The sequence below is a fragment of the Trichosurus vulpecula genome, chromosome 8, assembly GCF_011100635.1.
Source record: "Trichosurus vulpecula isolate mTriVul1 chromosome 8, mTriVul1.pri, whole genome shotgun sequence".
Taxonomy (NCBI): domain Eukaryota; kingdom Metazoa; phylum Chordata; class Mammalia; order Diprotodontia; family Phalangeridae; genus Trichosurus; species Trichosurus vulpecula.
Window position 1 is genome coordinate 91,907,631 of NC_050580.1, and position 21,010 is coordinate 91,928,640.

The window sequence follows — 21,010 nt, forward strand, 5'->3', positions numbered from 1 at the left end:
TAAAATCATTTTTGCATTTGTAGATTGCACCTCAGGAATATTCTCTGCTGCTGGCAAGTAATTATATCATATCACAAAGAAAAGTAAAAATAGCTTTGACTTTTTAAGAGCCTAAATGATCTCTTTCAGGTCCCCTCCAGCTCTAACATTCTATGAATCTTGAGTATAAAAATTAAATTGTCTATCATAATATTCCTTCACCAATATTTCCTCAATTTTTAAACACAGTTTCCTATTTTTCTTTTTAAGAAGCATCTTAACCCTAAATGTAAAATATTATTTCTAAATTATAATCAAAGGGATAATAGGCAACTGTGTGAAACAGCAGACAGAGAGTTGAACTTAAAAGTTAGGAATACCTGAGTACGAAACCTGCCTCAGACAACTAACAATGTGACCCTGGGCAAATTACCCCTCAGCCTCAGCTTCTTTATCTGTAAATGAGGATGATACCAAATACTTCATTGGGTTCTTGTGAGGATCAAATGAGCTAATATATGTAAAAAGTTCTACAAATTTTAAAATACCATATAAATGCTAGCTATTAATAATAATAATAATAGTAATATTCAATAATAATATATATTCTGGCTAGGTCAATAAGAATATATCTTCTGACATAATAAATAGCCAGAAAACATCTTGATTTTTAGTTAAAAAAAAGATATGTAAGAATAAAGAAATTTATTCTTAAAGATATCTAAAAATTATACATGGGTTCGTTGATTTCATATGAAGGAAATCGTAGAGATGGACATCCTGCCAAACAGGCTGATACTAAAGGCAGTATCAAAAAGGGTGCAATTAAAGCAGAAGCCAGTCCCAAGTGGAAGAGAATAAATCTTGATAAATCCTTAATAGAGGTACTGGAGACTTTCTGATATATCTTGTACTCTCAGATAAGAATTATGACCCCTTTTAAATAAAAGACATATCTTCCATAAAGGCTACTGACAGCTTGGGAATAGCACGGGAAATGTCAGTTGAGGTTTTGTGAATATGAGTAAGAAAAGAAAGGCACTCTCCATCTTTCTTGACAAAAGGAGGGACATACAATGAATGCATCAAAAGATTTCCTCTGATCCTCTGCTGCCTTTTGAAAGAATGCAGCCTCTTTTATGATGAAAGTAAACCATACTTTAGTTGCAGTGAGGCAGGGTAGATTGAATACCGGGTTTAATTTCAGGAAGACCTGGGTTCCAATCCAGACTTTGACACTTTCTAGGTGTGTGAGCCAGCACAAGTCACATAACCCCTATGTGCCTCAGACAGCCCTCATAATTTAACAATCACTGAGGGTTGTGATCTGCATAGATATAGGGAATAGCCAAAGAGCTCCCTATACCAACAAAATCACAGATTCTTCACATTTTTGCAAAGGTGTTCTTAGCTGAAAGGATTACTGAAATAGCAAATGATCCTTGAGATTATTTCTTTGCCCTTCTGCTCAAAAATCTTCAATGGCCCCCAACTTCTAAAAAATCAAGCTCCTCTGTCTTGCATTCAAAGCATGTACAATATGGTAGCATCTTAGCTTTCTAGGCTAATCCCCTCTATATACTCGAGAATGTAGCCAAACAGAAGGAATCTTTCCCACAACACACCCTGTGTTCTGCTTCCCTGCTCCCATTGCTGCCTATGCCATAAACGTCCTCCTCCCCATCACCTACTGAATTGCTATCCATCTTTTACATTTCAAATTCTGTCTCCTCCATGAAGCTTTATCTGATCTATCCTTTCTATACCCTTGTTGACAAAGAAGCGCCCCCTCAAACCTAGTATAGCACTTTGGTACTTCAGAAATGGCCTTATTTATCATATATTATTTGGTGTCACCGTTATCTATGTCTCTTTTCCCTCCCCTGCTCAAGACTGTTAAGCTCCATGAGGGTAGGGAATATGTCTTTTATCTACTATTACCCTCCTACAGGATAGCTCAGTAGGTGCTTAATAAACTTTTGTTGAAATAACTTTACTGTTGGATGATACTATTGTAAAAATCGCAGCTAGGTGGCACAGTGGGTAGAGCACCAGCCCTGGAGTCAGGAGGACCTGAGGTCAAATCCAGCCTTAGACACTTGACACACTTACTAGCTGTGTGACCTTGGGCAAGTCACTTAACCCCAATTGCCCTGCCTTCCCCCTTCCAAAAACCAAAAGAAAAATTGTTGATGTTACCTATGCTCAATTGTTGAGAAAGTATCCATTACATCAACTGGGAAATATTAAGCCAATGAGAGAGAGAGAAGAAGAGAGGGAGGAAGGGAGGGAGGAAGGGAAGAAAGGAAAGAATGAAGGAAGGAAGGAAAGAAGGAAGAAAGAAAGAAAGGAAGAAAGAAAGGAAGAAAGGAAGAAGGATGGAAAGAGAGAGAGAGAAAGACATTTATGTTTCAATAGAAACGCATCAAATAAGTATAAGAAGCCAATATATTTATTTCTTAGGTCCCCTGTTTCTGTGATCTGTGGCACATGTAGTCCCTCTACCAGTGCTGATCACAACGGTATCCTCTCACAATGTGCAATGTACATTGCCTTAAGCCTTCCATGGGGGAGCTGGTCAATGCGCTGACTGCCTTCCTGTGGATATTCACAGACACCAGGACAACATTTGGCAAAGCCAACCTCTTTTGGGTAACCATGGATTTCACTTGATACCCTTTCCAGGAATTGATGAAATGAATATGATATCATCTATTAACAAGAACATCTGAGAACCACTATATAAATATGCAATATATTTCCCCCCTGCCCTCTCCATAGCAATGGGAATCACCTTTGGTGAGCATATGTTTCCCTCTATGGTGCCTTGCTTGAAGTTGGTACTCAGCAGATCATATAATAAAGTTATCTCCATGGTCTTGGAATCATGCATGATTCTAATATATTTATGGGAGTTACCTTGCTTGAGAGGAGCCAATAAAACTGCATTTTATTGTAGTGAACCAAATGGTCGCTTGCAATCAACAAATACCAGACACATTGACATTTCTTTACTTTTCTAGTAATTGTGTTACTGTGAAGATGTAATTAGCTATAGAAAATTGCCTGCGCAAAACAGCCTGCTGCCTTCGCGTACTTTCATCTGGGACACCCTCAGTGTATAAATGATTCTCATAAAGATTAAATAGATGCAAGAATGTTGGGATTTGGATTAACAGTTACTGAGGTCTTTTCAGTTGCTTTCCTTGGGAATAGCTATACCCATACTCTTGTCCATTCTTCAGAAATCCTCGTCTCCAAAACATCTTTACAAATTGATGCCTGAAAGCCTTGAAAATTGTATTACCTCTGGTATGGAAGGTGTGAGGTCTATACACTTTTCCCAAAGTAATTTTCTTAAATTCTGTTGCCACCTACATGTGGAGGGGATGGAAGCCAATTGCTGATAAAATAGATGACTCTGGAAACACTTGTGCATCTGTTCCATTTCACCTCTATTTGTTGATCTCCTTCCTAGAAATGCTTAGCAGGTTTGTTCTCTCCTTGACTGCTTGTCGCCGTTTTAGTAGGCAATATTTCTCATATATGCTTAAATCCTATAATTATATTTCATATTATACTAATTTTAGCTATGTTACTTATAATTAATTATAATCCTACATTATATCCAATAATATTTGGCAATTATGCTTATTGCCTAAACTAATGTTACCTTTAGCTGCCTCTATCTCTCCAGTTGGCAAGGAAATAAAATGTTTGTTGTCTCAGGTAGCCTACGGACTCTCATGATCTTTTCACCACAGCAACTGTTTTGCATTTTTTACACTTCTCTAAGAAACAGTTACTGAGTCAATTTTCTTTATTTTTGCCCACGTCCCATTTCTTTGAACCAAAAGTTTGTGCCAATAGATTGATTCAAAAGTTCATGATAAGTTGGATCAAAGATCTTAGATTACACTTGATCTCTTCTCTTCTCATCTTTATTATTTCTTCTAGCTTTGATTTACTTCTGTCTTTTTCTTAATCAGTTGGTGATATGGCCAATTTCTAAGTTACTATATAAAGATATTCAGAGCTCCTGGAGAGAAACATTTGTTAAAAAATATGTCCTATTAATTATAAATCTGACTACTACACATCTAGGCTATTAGAAAGGACCTATGAAAGACAGAAAGAATATCTTTAATATTGTCTCTATTAATGGCACCCAGAAGACCAGATTTAATTTATGTGCTGAAAAATAATTTTCCATTTATATTATAGATATAACTTTATGCACTGCATTGATTGTGTTTTTATAGATAGACACTATATCTTGTGGGCCCAACTGAATGAAATTCATCAACTAGTATTAACAAAATGGAGATTGAACTTATTTCATTAAAAGACCCGGAGATAAAACCAAATTGAATACACTTCTATCCCTTGAAAAAATGCAACATTGAAAAACCTCTTCAGTGCTTCCTCTCTACTAGCTGCCAACATGCAAATGTGCCCCCATCTTATTTATGTCTGAAGCTAGAATATTCATGGCTTTTGTCTCTAGACTTCAAAAAGTCCGTTGTTAATAAATCCAGGGCTCTGTAACAAATTTCCACCAATCTGGCATGGAAATTAATTCCCAAATTATGTTTTACAGCTTGAGAGTCCTGAAATGGAGATAAATGACAAATGCAAGGTTTGCTTGATTAAAGCAATAAGATTAATTTGATTAGACATGATAGGAAGTTTTGATTTCAAAATAACCTGTGTTATATTGAAATGGAAAGGTGCCCAATCACAGAACTCACAGCAAAACAAAACATAATCTCCACAGCAGAGTCCTCATCTTTTCCTTACCTCAAATTTATGAAATTCAGCTTTTCTTTGTGGATAAAAAGTAATTACCAGAAATCAATTGAAGTGATTGTTTTATGCTTGCATGGAATGAGTTCCCATATACAAAGATTCTTCCAATTATCACTAATTAAAGTGATCTCATCAAGAAAACCAAAGATGTTCTGTTGTGTTTTTTTAAACTCAAAAATTATCTTCTGTACAGGCATTTAAAGCATTTGGCTCAATTCCTTTGGCAGTTAGTGGCACAGGTTTTAATGCTGTATAAATAGAAATAGTCCTTGTGTGATATCTAACTAGTGGTTATGTTTGTTTGTTTTCAACTCAAAAATTTCATCTATCATAGGAAAGTTGGCAGAATTCAAGGTGTAAATTAGTAGGTTATTTTGAACTGAGTTCTTCACTCTTCAGAATTAAACCCCTTAAAAATTAAACACAATCTATATACATCAGGCTAGGAGAAAAGAAAAGAGGGGGGAAAACAAAACCTCCCAACATCTACTTCTGGTATTTTTCCACACAGCCTGAAGCAGAGAAAGGGAACAATGATGGCTATGCAGAGGTAGAACCAGAGTTGATAAATAATATTGTATAAAGGACAGAGGACAAAATCCTAAAGACATCACTCCTCCTCCTCCAAGTATAATCACAAAAGGAAGACTTTTGTCCTGGACACCGAGACTGATTTATAACGTTACTTGTCTTTAGGAAAGGACACTTCTATTGACACAAAAATTTACTTAGATCCAACCGTTCTGGAGAGCATTTTGGAACTATGCTCAAGGGGCTATAACACTGTACAATACATTTTGACCCAGCAATATCACTTCTAGGTCTGTATCCCAAAGAAATCTTAAAAATGGGGAAAGGACCCACATGTACAAAACATATTTATAACAGCTCTTTTTGTGGTGGCCAAGAATTGGAAGTTGAGGGGATGCCCATTAATTGGGGAGTGGCTCAACAAGTTGTAGTACATGAATGTGATGAAATACTATTGTTCCATAAAAAATGATGAGCAGGTGGATTTCAGAAAAACCTGGAAAGATATACATGAATTGATGCTGAGTGAAGTGAGCGGAACCAGGACAATATTGTACACAGTAACAGTCACGATGTGCAATGGCTCACTTTGGTAGATTTAGCTCTTCTCAGCAGTGCAAGGATCGAAGACAACTCCAATAGACTCATGATGGAAAATGCTATGCACATTCAGAGAAAGAATTATGGAGTCTGAATGCAGATTGCAGCATACTATTTGCTCTCTTTTTTTGTTTATTTCTTCTTTCTCATGGTTTCTCCCATTGGTTCTAATTCTTCTTTACAACATAACTAATGTGAAATATGTTTAATATGAATGTATTAGAATCTATATGTATAGATGTATAGAATGTATAGTATAGTATACTATATAGTATATATAGTATGTATATGTAGTATAGTATATATAGTATGTATATGTATAGAATGTATAGAGCCTATATCAGATTGCATGCTGTCTTGGGGAAGGGGGAGATCAAAAAGGAAGGGGAGAAACTTTAGAATTCAAAATCTTATGGAAGTGAATGTTGAAAACTAAAAATAAATAAATAATAATTAAAAAGAAAGAAAAAACTAAATTTAAAAATTTGCTTGGTCCTTTGAGGTATTCCTAAATTCCAGACCTTTTAGTTATTAAGATACACATACTATTTAAATTTTGTGCTTTGGAGATATTGAGCTTTTATTTATACTAGGTATGATTTCATCCACAATTTCAGGCTCTTCTTACAGGGTCAACAGATGAGATCAGTTCACTGGCTACCAAGTTTTCTTCCCTACAGACATCTAACAATAGATTCAACATTCACTGTCTCTGAGTACACACAGACTCATGGAATGCTAGAACAGGAAGAGACTTTGGAAATCATATATGCTAACCCTCTTATTTCACAGATGAGTAACCTGAGCCCCTGAGAGGCGGCAGCATGGTTTAGTGGCTAGAGAGTTGGCCTTGCCAGAAGGAAGACCTGTGCTAAAAATAATTTTTACTTTTGTATTATAGATATTAGAAATTTACACACTTCATTGATTGTGTTTTTATAGATTCACACTAAATCTTAGGGGCTGAATGGAATGTAATTCATCAAATAATGTTAACAAATGATGCTGAAATGCAACATGGCTGAGTGAGTAGAGAGTTGGTCTCCAAGTCAAAAGAACCTGGGATCAAACACCTGGCTCTGACAACTACTTGGTGCACCAACTGTCTGAGATCACACATTGCAGAGTAGGTGCCAATCTACATTGGTAAAGAGGGTTTCCTTACAAAGAGGTCCCTATGCCAATGAAATCACAGGTCTGGCCTTCCTCGCCCCCCCCCGCCCCCGAATGAATGAACAAATAAAGAAATAAATGGATAAATAAAAGGTCTAAGCAAAATTATGGTTTAACTGCCTCAAGCATATGCTAGCTTGTATGACCAGGGGCAAGTCCCTTAACATCTCAGTACCTTAGGCAACTCTGGATGACTATAAATCACACACTAGAGTTGCAGATCTGCATCAATAAGGGGAGTTTACATAATGATAGTTCTCTGGACTGATGAAATCTTAGGTCCAAACCAAGAAAAAAAGAAAAGGTCTTTGAGCAGTGGCAGGGGTGGGAGTGGGGTGGAGTGTGTTGCCCAAGGTCTCATAGTTAGTCAGTGGCAGAGTGGTACCAGACCCAATGTCTCCTGAGTCCCAGGCCAATGCATTGTGCAACCTGCTTTGCTGTCTTGTCTCCTGAAGCACTGAGTAGCTGCTATTTATTACATTACCCTAATAGCTCACTCATAATTTTGAATTGAATGACCTATCGGATCCCTTCCAACTCTGGGATTCTATTATAATTAAATGGAGTTGATAAGCTTTTATTCCTATCCAATTTTCCTAAGTCTTCTCAGCAGAGGTTAGAAACACAAATACATAAAAACAATTTGATTTAAAATTTAGGGAGCTCTCGAACATTCCATGAAATCACCCAATACTTACAAACATGAGGCGCGTCGGTATATTGTCTGATTGCACCAATGGATTTTTATAGAGCCAGATCTCTTCTGGCTGGATGACTCTCTGGAATGGGTCCAAAAACTCTGTAAATCTGGAAGAAAACAAAGAAACAGTCATAAGAGACCTGGTCTAACATCATGTCCTACTAGCACAGCAATGAGGTGGTGTTTGGCTCCAAAGTCACTGAGCAGTCACTGTTTGGGAAGGTAGCCCAAAAAGCCTAGTTCCTGCCTCCTCCCTGGGGCACTCTGCCTAGTGAAAGGGTAAAGTGAGAGTAATGAAACAGGCTTTCACACACCTGAAGCACCTGGTTTTCAAAAGGCAAGTAAGGAAGGACATAGTAAGGTTAAGTCAATGGTCTAAAACTCCAGAGACCTGAGTTCCAGGTGCATCTCTGTCACTAACAAACTGGGATCTCAAGCTCCTCAATATTTTTATCCGGGCTTTGGTTTTTCATTTTCTTTTTTTTTTAATTTAATTTTATTTTAGACTCAAGGGCCAGAACACAAATACAGAATAGAGAAAAGGAACAAAACATATCACAAACTTAAATACAAAGTAAGAAAGGAAAAAAAGCATGTCATGTGCATACAGAACATAAGAGAGGATTCAAAATATATAACGATAGATTTTCATTTCAAGAAAGCCTATATGATAAATAATACATGTTGGGTTGAGAATTGTCCATCTTTGCTTCTTTGTGAGTTTTATTCTCTGCTGTGCACTTTTTAAATTTGTTCTTTTTTCCCCTCCCCCCACCCACCCCCAAAGGCTACAATAAAGTTTAGATATACACAAACACATGTACATATATACATAGATATATGGACATATACTTTCCCAAACATACTGTACTCTTGATCTTTGTTTTTATATTTGTGCCTATCTCTTGTTTCCTATCCCTCCTGATTCCTCTACTTTACTTCCACCAACTACCTTGCCCTCCTATTACTTGCCTACCCACCTCCAAGGATCCCTCCCCTATCCTCCCATTCTCATAAATCTAAGCACCCTTCTATACCCCCCTTTTACCTATTCCCTCATTCTCTCCTCTAAAAATCCCTCCCTTGTCCTCTCCCCCTTCTCTATACCCCTACCATTTTATTTCTTCTAAATTTAGAAGACTTTTATACTCTCCTAAATATACAGGTATTGTACCCTATTAACCCTATTCTCAATGAAAGTAAGTTACCAGAACTACCAGCCCTCCTCCCCCATCTAATTCCTCTGTATCCTTTCTTCTTCTTGCACCTCATTTGTATAAAATAGTTGCTCTTTTTAGTTGTTTCTAAATGGTTTTACTTTTAAAATTCACATCATAGTCAGGTTTACCCCTCTCTTTCTTATGAGCTCACCTATTGTTAATAAGAATCTTAGACATACATTTTACATTATATAAAAGGTAAACAGTCTATCCTTATAAATCCCTTACAGTCAGTCTTTGGTATTTACGTTATGTTTCTCTTGGTTTTTGTATGCTGAATCTTCTATTAAGTTCAGGATTTTTTTTAAAAAAAGTCTTGAAAGTCTGAGAATTTATCCATTTTTTTTCATTCAAGATAATACCCAAATTTGCTGGGTATGATATTTTCGGCCAAAGCCCCAGGTCTTTTGCTCTTCAATATATTGTGTTCCAAGACCTGCGGTCCTTTAATGTCTTTGCTGCTAGGTCTTGTGTGATTCTAATTGTGGCACCATCACATTTAAATTGTTTTAATCTTGATGCTTTTAGTATTTTATCCTTGAGGTGGGGGTTTCAGAATTTGACTATGATATTCCTATGAGTCTTCCTCATAGGATCTCTTTTAAGTGGTGATTGATGGATTTTTTCTATTTCTACTTCCCTTCCTTGTTCTAATACTTCAGGACAATTTTCTTCAATTATTTCTTGTATTATTATATGAAGATTCATAACTTTCAATTAGTCCAATTATGTTTATATATTCTTTTCTTGATCTATTCTCCAAGTCTGTTGTTTTTCTTATGTTTCACATTCTTTTCTATTATTTCATTATTCATATTTTCTTTAATTATTTCTTGATCTCTTATAATTTCTCTGGCTTCACTTTGCCCAATTCTAATTTTCAAGGTGTCATTTTCCTCCTTAAGATTCTGGATCTCCTTTTCTAACTGGTTGACTTTCCTTCCATAACCTTCTTGTTTTTCTCGGATTATTTTTAGTTTCAGTTTTAGCTTTTCCTCCATCTCTGTCATTTGATTTTTAAAATCTTTTTTAAGATCTTCTATAAATTCTTTTTGGGCGGGAGACCATTTGATGTTACCCTTTGGGATTTTCTTTAGTTGAATATCCTCCTCCGAAGAGGAACCCTGGTCATCTCTATTCTGGTAATAGGTTTCTATGGTTGGCTTCTTTCTCCTTTGCCTGTGCATTTTTTTTTTGTGATAATAACTTGATTTTTTGAATCACCTCTAGCCCTGGGGTATGAGAAGTGGTGCCTCTTGCCCCAGATCTCTAGTTTTCCCCTCTAGCCTAGAATCAAAGCCAAACCTCCAACCTTCCACAAGTGCCCACAGCCAGAGGCTTCCTTCCCCGCTCTCGTTCCTTCTCACCTCCACCACTCTTTGCAGCACAGCTGGGTCTGGCATTCCTCATCAGTAGAGGTTCCCTCAATCTTCCTGGGCTCAAACGCCCAACTCTCCTCACTTTACCGGGGTGAAAAGTTCTGGTGGCTGGGGTGGAGGCAGCCTCTCAAACCAACTAACCCCAAGACTTGCTGCTTGTTGTTAAATTGGAGGTGTTTACTCTTCCCAGGGACCAAACCTTGTCCTGGAATTTTTCTTGAGATCTTCTCAAATTTTCCCAGGAAGACCCTGGTTGTGCCCCTATTCTTCTTTGTCTCCACCCATACTTTGTTCACCCTAAGGTGCTATTTTAACTTTTGTGGGGGAAAATCTTGAAAGCTTGGAATTTTCTGACCTACTCTACCATCTTCCCAGAATCCTCTTCCCAGTTTTTCATTTTCTTATGAAAAAATACCTAGACAGATTTAGAAATTTAGGGAACAGTAATGAGGCCTGTGTCTGTGTCAGTACCTCTGTCTCTCTCTGTCTCTAAATATGTATATGTATGTGTATGTATATGTATGTGTATGTGTATGTATGTATATGTGTGTATGTGTGTATATATGTATGTGTGTGTATGTGTGTATGTATATGTGTATATATATGTAATATATGCACACATACATATGGACACATATATTTGTTGCTGTTGTTCAGTTGTTTCAGTCATGTCTGACTCTTCATGACCCCATTTGGTATTTTCTTGGCAAAAATACTGGAGCAGTTTGCCATTTCCTTCTCCAGCTCATTTTACAGCTGAGAAATTGAAGCAAACAGGGTTAAATGACTTGCCCAGGGTCACTCAACTAGTAAGTGTCTGAGGCTGGAATTGAACTCAGGAAGATGAGTCTTTCTGGCTCCAGGCCCAGTATTCTATCCTCTGTGCCACCTAGCTGCTCTCCTGCACACACACAGAGAAAGAAATCAGATTATTTAATGCAAAAGTACCTCAAGTCTATACCTTTAAAGAGTTTAAGTGGTGACAATCTATAGACCACCATCAACACTGCAGGACCTTGCCAGTCCCTACTCTCACCCTGTCCTGCTCTTCTTTCTATCCTAGAACTTCAAAGGTCTCTAAAGATATCTCTAGATAATCTTTCTCACAGAGAGAGCCTCATATCTGCAGTGGATGGAGCTGTGGGTTTCAAGTCAGAAGTACCAGGCTCTAGTCATTTCAGGATCCCTTCCTCAATTGTGTGAGCTTGGGTAAGTCATTGAGAGCATCAGAGAATCACAGAATGTTAGAATTAGGAGGGATCTGAGAAGTCATCTGGCCTCATTTTACATCCATCTTATTTTACGGAGAGGGAAACCAAGACCCCAAAATGTCAAATAGTTTGTTACTCATCAAGTTAGCTGGGACCGTAGTTCTGATAGCAGGATTCCCTAGTCAGCATTTTCCCATTCCACCTCCATTTTTTTTAAACCTTGGACCTCAGTTCTCCCAAAACAGGATTCTGACTGAAAGTCTTCTTTAAAAAAAAAGGAGGGGTTTGGGGAGGCAGCTAGGTGGCACAGGGGGTAGAGCACCAGGCCTGAAGTCAGGAACACTCATCTTCCTAGCTGTGTGACCCTGGGCAAGTCACAACCCCAATTGCCTCAAAAAACAATAGTTTACTTAAATCATCATTCATTGCCTCTTTGATGGTATCACCACTTCCTTCCCCCGCCCTCCCAACCAACAAATAAGGCTATTTAGAGTGTTTTTTTAATCAACTAAATTAAAGTGCATTTTTGTTGGGATACACACACACACACGTATATATTTACATATGTGTATATATGTATACATGTGTATATGTGCATATATACATTATATGTGTGTATACATATATACATGCATGTACATATACACATACATACATATATGAAATTAACAGGACCCTTTGAGATTTCTGGGGTCACCTTGAAATGTTGCAAACCTGTGGTTAGGTTTCACTGAAATCCTCCTTTTACCAGCACTTGGCCTCAAACCCAGCCTCTTTCTTCTACTTCCCTCAGAGCCTTCTGACTTTCTCTCACGTTTCTTCCCAGGAAAATGCCACAGTAACAGTGAACCAACGCAGTTCCTGTTTTTCTCCTAAGTTTTATTTATGGGCAAGGTAGTTCCTTTGAAACCTGTTTGTGGTGAAACTTCTTTGGCCAGTAACTCAGTGTAACTGCAGCCGGCATCCATCGATCAAAGCTAGTCCTCTCTTCTGGGAGTAAAGATGCCAAGACAAATAGACGCTCTCCTTCTGCCTCTGTTCACCATTCAATCTCCACATCAGAGAATCCAGACAGGGAGGCAGGTGCACTCTCAAAGAACCTGAGAGAGAGCATTAGCTGAGCAAAGAGAGGAGTGCTTCCAAGAACAAAAAAATGCTGAATGATATTAAAGGAACACAGGAAAAAGAAGCCTTGTTCCCTGGAAACAGGACTTTGATGAGCCCTTTGGGTATGTGATAGGTATTCCTTTAACTTCTGTTGTGGGAAATGGAAATAGGGATTACAATAACATAGAAACCATAAATCTGAGCCCTGATATTTAAAATCTGTATTGTTGAGTGCTTTGTGCCTCACCAATACTCAACAAGGGTACAAAAATGTGGAGGTAAACATCTTACTTATCTGGAGGTATGTTTGCCCAATAATCTCAAATATATGTAATAGTCAAAATAAGAAAAGAAGGTTTATAAGTAGCCAAAACAGATATCAAGAAGTCCATGTACTTTAGTCCTCATTCATTTTATTCATAGAACCTCTCCTCTCTCATTCAGAGACTTTTGACTCATACTCTACACACAATCTTAGCAAACATTATTATTCGGTGAGAAGATGAGCAGCTGAAAAATTAAAAAGTGGGAAAGAGCAAACCTATGGTTAGGCACACTCAGCAACAAGAAATGCCAGCTTACATTTGGGAAAGCGGGGGTGAATGGGGAGGAAGGGGGAGAAGGGAGAGGGCAGAGGGAAGGGAAGGAAGGGGAAGATAGGGGAAACCATAAGAACTAGACCCAATAACTCAAAAATATACAAGTGTCCAGGGCCACTTAGCATAGGAATTAAGTGAAAACAGCTTCTCCTATAAACTCATAGTTTTACATCCATTTTTGGCTTTTATCATTTCAACCTTGTATCATAAACATAGATGGGATTGTGAAAAGTACATTGATTTTAGAGTCAGAGAACCTGAGTTTAATTCGGAGTCTACTACTTTCTGCCTGGCTGACCTCTCCAGGTTATTCATGACTTATTAACTTCTCTGGGGCCTCAATTTTCTCATTTGTAAAATGAATACTTTGATTACTGAAGATTCCTTGAAACTCTAAAATCCTATAATCCCATATCATCTTTTTAAGTAGGTTCTGACCTACTTATTGTAGATACCAAGAGGTCCAGTGGTGTTCTAGAGCCAGCTAGAATAAGCTCAGAAGAGCTGATTGTTAATTTTTTAGTGTGAGCACTTACATCTTGGAAATTGGTGTTACAAATCAGGGCTTGACTTTTTACTTTGTTGCTTGTCTAGATTTAATGAAAATGATGGAGAAAAATGTTAATACTAATAAAACTTAAAAGTATGTCCTATGTAATTTTTTTCAGAGAGCCTGTTGTTAAATACCAATTGATATAACTCACATAAACAAAACTCTTTTGGGGTCCTGAATAATTTTTAAGAATGTAACGGGATCCTGGCCCCAAAAGGAGTGGATTTCTCTATCTATACTTTTAGAAAGGTAAAACTGAAGACTAAATATTTAAATATATTATAAATATATATGTGTGTATATATGCATATATATGTGTATATATGTGTGTATGTGTATATGTACATGTGAGCACGTGTGTGTGTGTGTGTGTGTGTGTGTGTACCTCCTAGATGAAAAAGCATCATGTCTAATAATGCTGACTTCAATGGCAACCAGGTGTTTTTCCCCCAGGAGGCATTTTGATAATGATGCTTTCTGAAACCAAAAATGCAATTGTCCAGGTGAGCTAAAACTATGTATTTTTTTCCTTCACTCTAAGACTTGTTCCTACCATTTAATTACCGCATGCCCTTGGCCAAGGTACCCTAAACCCTCTGGGCCTCAGCCTCTTCCTATTCAAACAGGCTAAAACCACTTCAGTGAGAATATAGGGCAGCACTTTTTGCCCGAAGTTGACTTACATAAAAATCTAAGCCAAACCTCTAATTTATGATATTTCAGTAGCTACCTATGAGGATAGGACTGATATTCGGGGTTTGTATAGAGATCAATATAACCTGTCCTCTCTTTACCTCTCAGAAATCTTCTGAAAATAAACAACAAGCCACATGTGGCACTGTTTAAACTCCCCAGAGGACAGGAGGAATAGCGGCAGATGTGCTGTGTAAACTGAAGGATGTTATGACAATTTATGCAAAACATTCCTACTTTAAATCTCTGTCTAGAGCAATACATATCTAATTCCTTCTTATATCTCCTCTCATCTACTTATCTAAAATATTCACATAAGTTGGAACATACTGAACAAAATGAAAGGAAGCTTCTAAGCTGCAGAGAATCAATTAAAAATATAATTGAAATAAAGGAAAAGAGACAGGAAAGTGAAAAGGGAATATGAGGACATAGAAAGAAAGACTGGGACAGAGAAACTACGTCTTCCCTTTGGGCAGGCAAAGGATGCCAATTAATATTTCACTGCAGACCAAGAAAATTTGGCTGTCTCTTGGTTCTAAGTATTTCCTTTGGGCAACTTAATTGTAGCCTAAGATGACTACAAAGATATTTTCCTCTAAATTCCCCTGTAGTAACATGAAGATAATTATGTTCTCTTGTCAGCTTGTCATCAAGTAATTAGGTGATCACATCCATTGTGAGAACAGACACCAGAAATGACAAGGTAGCAATATATTATTATTAATTAATAATTATCATATATGTATCAATGTAACTTAGAGGGATAACGAGTTGGTTAGAATATGTCAAAAGTGCGACTTGAACTCAAGTATTCCTGGTTTAAGGCCAATTTTCTATGGACTATGCCAGGCTGCCTCTCAGTCATTAAGCAATGATCAAGACAACTCCAAAAGACTCATGATGGAAAATGCTTTCCACAACCAGGAAAAGAACTATGGAGTCTGAACGCAGATTGAAGCATACCATTCTCAAATTCTCATTCTCTCTCTCTCTCTCTCTCTCTCTCTCTCTCTCTCTCTCTCTCTCTCTCTCTCTCTCTCTCTCCCCCCCCACCCTTCTTTCTCGTGGTTACTCCCATTGGTTCTAATGCTTCTTTACAACATTACTAATGTGAAAATATGTTTAATATGAATGTATATGTAGAGCCTATATCCAATTGAACACCTTCTTGGGGAGGGAGAGGGAAGGAAGGAGGAGAAAATGTAGAGAGCAAAATCTTATGGAAGTGAATGTTGAAAACTAAAAATAAATTATTTTTTTTAAAATGATGAATAAGCCTTGCTCCTTTACTATACTGTCCTTATAGTGAGGTCCATGATGGGGGACTGCCTTATAAATAAATCATTTGGGCACCTCAGAAATTCAAATAGCTATCATCTATATAATACTTTGAGGTTTGCAAAGTAATGTAGCTATATTCTCTCATTTGGACTCCAAATGTATTCCTTCCTTTACCACATCTTTGTTATACCCTGTATATGAAATCTCTGCCAACTCTCCCAGGTAGAATCCAATCATCCTTCTGGGCCCAGCTCAAATTCTACTCTTTCAATGTAGTCTTCCCTAATTCCCCCATCTCTTCTCAATTTCTAAAGCACTTTATTTGTAACTGTCTTGCATAATTTCATACTGTACTTTGTATTGTGTACCCTGTATTTTGTACTTTGTATTGTGGCCCTTTCTTGTTCTTTCTATTGGACTATAAGCTCCTGGAGGGAAGGAACCATTGTTTCTTTCTATCATCCAAGGGCAGAGGTTCTTAATTTTTTATGCTATGGACCTTCTGGGCCACCTGGTAAAGACTGTGGACCTCTTCTCAGAATAATGTTCTTAAGTACATAAAATAAAATGTATAGCTTTACAAAGGAAACCAGTTATATGGAAATTCACTTATCAAAATATTTTAAAAAACAAGTTCACAGACCACTCTTTTAGGGCCTGGCTTCATGAGTGGCACAGAGTGGATGTTCAGAAAATGTTGAACTAAAATGAAAAACCAGGAAGACTGTTTCTCTATCTTCTAACCATTGTCATCTCCAGTTTAAAAAAAATAACTAAAATCCTGCCTGAAAGGCACAAATCTTCTTGTCCTTCAAGACTTTCTAACTAAAATTAAGTTTCCAGGGCCCAGATGTACCTTCTCATAAAGGGAGGAGGAGGAAGGAGAAGACAACAAGCATTTATTAAGCACCTGCTGTGTTCCAAACACTGGGCTAAGAGCTTTACAAATATTCCTCATTTTATCATTGCAAGAACCCTGGGAGGTAGGTGCTATTATCATCCTTATTTTGCAGATGGAGAATCTGAGGCAGACAGGGGGTAGATGACTTGCCCAGGGTCACACAGTTGGTATCTGAGGTCAGATTGGAACTCAGGTCTTCCTGATCCCAGCTGCTCCACCTAGCTGCTTCTCTGTCTCTGCCTCTGACACTCAGAGTTCCATTCATAGTACTTTTGTTCATCTCATAAATTCATCGAATATATATTAAACTCATTGTGTACCAGGAACTGTGAACTATTCTTTTTCTTCAGGTCTAGAACTGTGATTTCATTGGTTTGGGGAACTCTCTGTGAGGAAATTTCCTCTACCATCCCCTGCTCTGTAACTTATGTCTTAGATGCTAGTAGGGGCACTGAGGGGTTAACCCAACTTCACAGAGCTAGTAGGCTTCAAGGGCTGGACTTGAACCCAGGTCCTCCTGACTCAGAAGATGGCTCTCCACCTCTGAACCCAGGCATGGCCTCTCTTTAAAGTAGGAATGCAAAAATATGTAATCCTGGACTCATTCCCATCACTAGTAAACTTTTTTTTGGAGGGGGGAAGTCAAAGCAATTGGGGTTAAGTGACTTACCCAAGGTCACACAGCTAGAAAATATGTCAAGTGTCTGAGGCTGGATTTGAACTGAGGTCCTCCTGACTCCAAGGCCAGTGCACCATCGCTGCACCATCTAGCTGCCCCCACTAGTAGACTCTTTCAAGGGGAATTATCATTTCTAAGGATTTTGAATTGTCTTTAATGACTTTCCACATTGGAGGGCTGTTCCGTTCATTTGCAGATTGACCTATCTCCAATGGGCCATTTCCCACACACAGACAATGTTGAGAAACAATATGTCCCAAAAGTCAGGAGAAAAGAGCTTCTGCTCCCAGATCTGTCACTAAATGGTCACTATGTCTTTAAGTAAATCTTTCATTACTTGGGTCTCAGTTCACTCATTTGTAGAACAAATGGTATCTAAAGTCTCTCCCATCACTTTAAAACTGAATAGTGTGTACATATACATTTTCCTCAATAATTAATAAAAAGTTAGACATATTAATCTCTCTTCAATCAATCAGTATGTATTTGAGAGCCTCCCATGTGCTAGGCACTCTCCTAGGCTTTTTTGATACAATAACGAAAGCAAAATAGTCCCTGCTTTCAAGCAACTTAGAATAAAATGGGGTAGATAATATACACGTGTATGTATACATAAGCAAGGGTGTTCCAAAAAGCAGCTATTTCTGCTTCATTTATTATGTTAAAGCTTTTGGCTGTGTGATCACAATAAAATGTATCAAGTCCTTAAAGAGATGGGAGTACCAGATCATTGTCTTTTGAGGAACCTTTATGCAAACCAAGAAGCAACAGTTAGAAACCAACAAGAAACAACTGATTAATTTAAGACTGGGAAAGAAATACAAGGATTTATATTGTCACCTTATTTATTTAACTTATATGCAGAATATGAATCATGTGAAATGCCAGGCTGGATGAATAAAAGGCTAGAAATAAAGTTGCTAGGAGAAATACTAACCATCCCAGGTATGCAGATGATACCACCCTGAAAGAAAAGAGGAATTAAGAAGGGTGAAAAAAGAGAGTATAAAAACTGCCTTGAAGCTTAACATCAAAAAAAAAAAAAGAAAACATAAGATCTTGGCAACTGGTCCCACCACTTCCTGGCAAATGGAGGGAAAAGAAATGGAAGCAGTGTCAGATTTTATATTCTTGTGCTCAAACATCATTGCAAATGGCGACTGCAGCCACAAAATTAAAAGACACTTGCTCCTTGGAAGGAAAGCTGTGGCAAATCTGGACAGCACACTAAAAAGCAGAGACATCATCTTGTCAACAAAGGTCCATTAGTCAAAGCTATGGTTTTTCCAGGAAAACTGCATGGCTGTGAGAGTTTAACTATAAGGAAAGCTAAGCACCATAGAATCAATGCTTTTGAATTGTGGTGTTGGAGAAGACTTTTGAGAATCCCTTGGACAGGAAAAAGATTCAACCAGTCAATAATTAAAGAAATTAATTGAAGCTATTCACTGGGAGGTCAGATTCTGAAAGTGAAGTATAAATATCTTGGTCACACAATGAGAAGATAGGACTCACTGGAAATGACCTTTATGTTGGGAAGGATTGAAGGCAAAAGGAAAAGGGGATGAGAGAAGATGAGATAGATAGTGTCATGGAAACAACGAACATAAACTTGGACAGACATCAAGAGATGGTGGAGGAGAGAAGAGCTTGGCATGCTATGGTCCATGGAGTCACAGAGAGTCAGACACAACTGAATGAATCAACAACAATATGTATATATAAAAAGATATACAAATCAAATCAAAGGTAAACATGATGGGGAAGACACTGGTAGCTGGTAGCCAGTCTCATGTAGAAAATGATAGAGTTTTCTTGGAGGATAGAGAAAGTGATAGTTTTCTTGGAAGAAACCAGAGATCATAAATTGTAGAAATGAGGCTAAAGAGTATTCCAGGCATGGGAGACATCTAATGCAAAGCATGAAAATAAAAGATAGAATGCCATGTATGAAAAATGTCAAATAGGGCAGTATGGCTGAAATGTACAGAAGTGATACGTAATAATTTTAGAAAGGTAGTTTGGGATCTGGTTCTGAAAAACTTTAAATTCCAAGCAGAGGAGTTTATAAATTATCCTAGAAGAAGGCACAAGAATTTATTGATAATGTGTATGTTTGTATGTATGGAATTGCAGGGGGTTGACATGAGCAAACCTTATATTTAGGAAAATGTCTTTGATGGCTATATGAAAGATGAATTGGAGTGGGGAGAGATGAGGTAGGGAGACAAGTAGGAGACTATTATAACAGATAAGAAAAGAGGTCATGAAAGCCTGAACTAGGTTAAAGGCATTGTGAGTAGACAGGAGACATAAGAGAAACATTATGGAAAGAAAAATGGCCAGATTTTAGCTACTCATTTGATATGTAGGGTGATTAAAAGTAAAAAAAAATAAGGATAACATGGAAATTGTAAATAGGAGTGATTGAAAAGATAGAGGTGAACTGAAAAAATAGGTAAGTTTGAAAGAGAGGTAGGCTTGGGAGGAGGAGATAGTGTAGGAGGAGATAGTAAGTTCAGTTTTGGACATGTTGAACTTGAGAAGTCTCCAAGATACCCATTTTGGAATATCTAATATATAATTCAAGATATGGGCCTAAGCTCAGGAGAAAGATGAGAAAGAGAGGGAGAGGGGGAGAGAGGGGGAGAGGGGGGGAGAGAGGGGGAGAGAGAGAGAGAGAGAGAAATCTGAGAATCATATTTATAGAACTGATAACTGCACTACTGAACTCATGGAAGATGATGAGGTTATCAAGTTAGAAACTTTAAACAAAAAAGAGAAGAGGGACCAAGACAAAGCCTTATGGGACAGCCACAGTTGGGAGCATGACATAGATGATAATAAAGGAGAGTAAGAAGCAGCAGTAGAAGGAGAACCAAGAGAGAGCATCATGAAAATTCATAAAGAAAAGAGTATCCCAGAGGAGAGGATTGCCAACAGTGTCAAATACAACAGGGAGGTCAAGAAGGATGAGGATGGAGAAAAAGTCATTGGGTTTGCCAGTTGAGAGAAAAGCTTCAGCTGTATAATGAAATCAGAAGTCAAATTCCAGAGTTTTGAAGAGAACTAAGGGTAGAGAAAATGTAGATAATGAGTCCAGACAGCTTTTTCTAGGAGTTTGGCTAAGAAAGGAAGGAGAGATACAAGATGATAGCTATTGAGGATGGTAGGATATAGTGAGGGTTTAGATGAATAAAGGAGACTGATATTTCTGTACATAAAAAGGAAAGAGCTAGTAGAGAGGAAGTGATTGAAGACTATAGGGGGTGATGATACTGGGGCCATCGGCTAGACAAAACAGAAGGGGATGGGAGAAGGGCACTTCATCATTAAAATTAAAGAAGACAAAGCAGTTAATGATGTCAAATGGATATAGGGTGGGGAAAAGGAAATAAGAGGAAGCTCTGCAAATGGCCTCAATTCTCTCATTAAAGCATGAGGTGAGGTCCTAGGCTAATGTGTGTGTGTGTAGGGGGAAGAATGGTATGTCAAGTTTGAGGAGGGAAGGTGAGATAATGGATTGGCAGCTATGGGGAATGGAATAGATAATCAATTAGGAGTAAAGCAGTGGTGTCAAACTCATATAGGA

The 21,010-nt window shown here is 37.8% G+C and overlaps 1 protein-coding gene across 1 annotated transcript in view; it reads right to left on the minus strand.

The window, feature by feature from the left end:
* PLPP4 (phospholipid phosphatase 4) overlaps positions 1-21,010 on the minus strand; it is a 166,369-nt gene that overhangs the window by 127,706 nt on the left and 17,653 nt on the right. Inside the window, exon 2 of the mRNA XM_036736545.1 lies at positions 7,791-7,899. Within this exon, the coding sequence (XP_036592440.1) occupies positions 7,791-7,899 (109 nt within the window). The remainder of the gene's footprint in view (positions 1-7,790; positions 7,900-21,010) is intronic.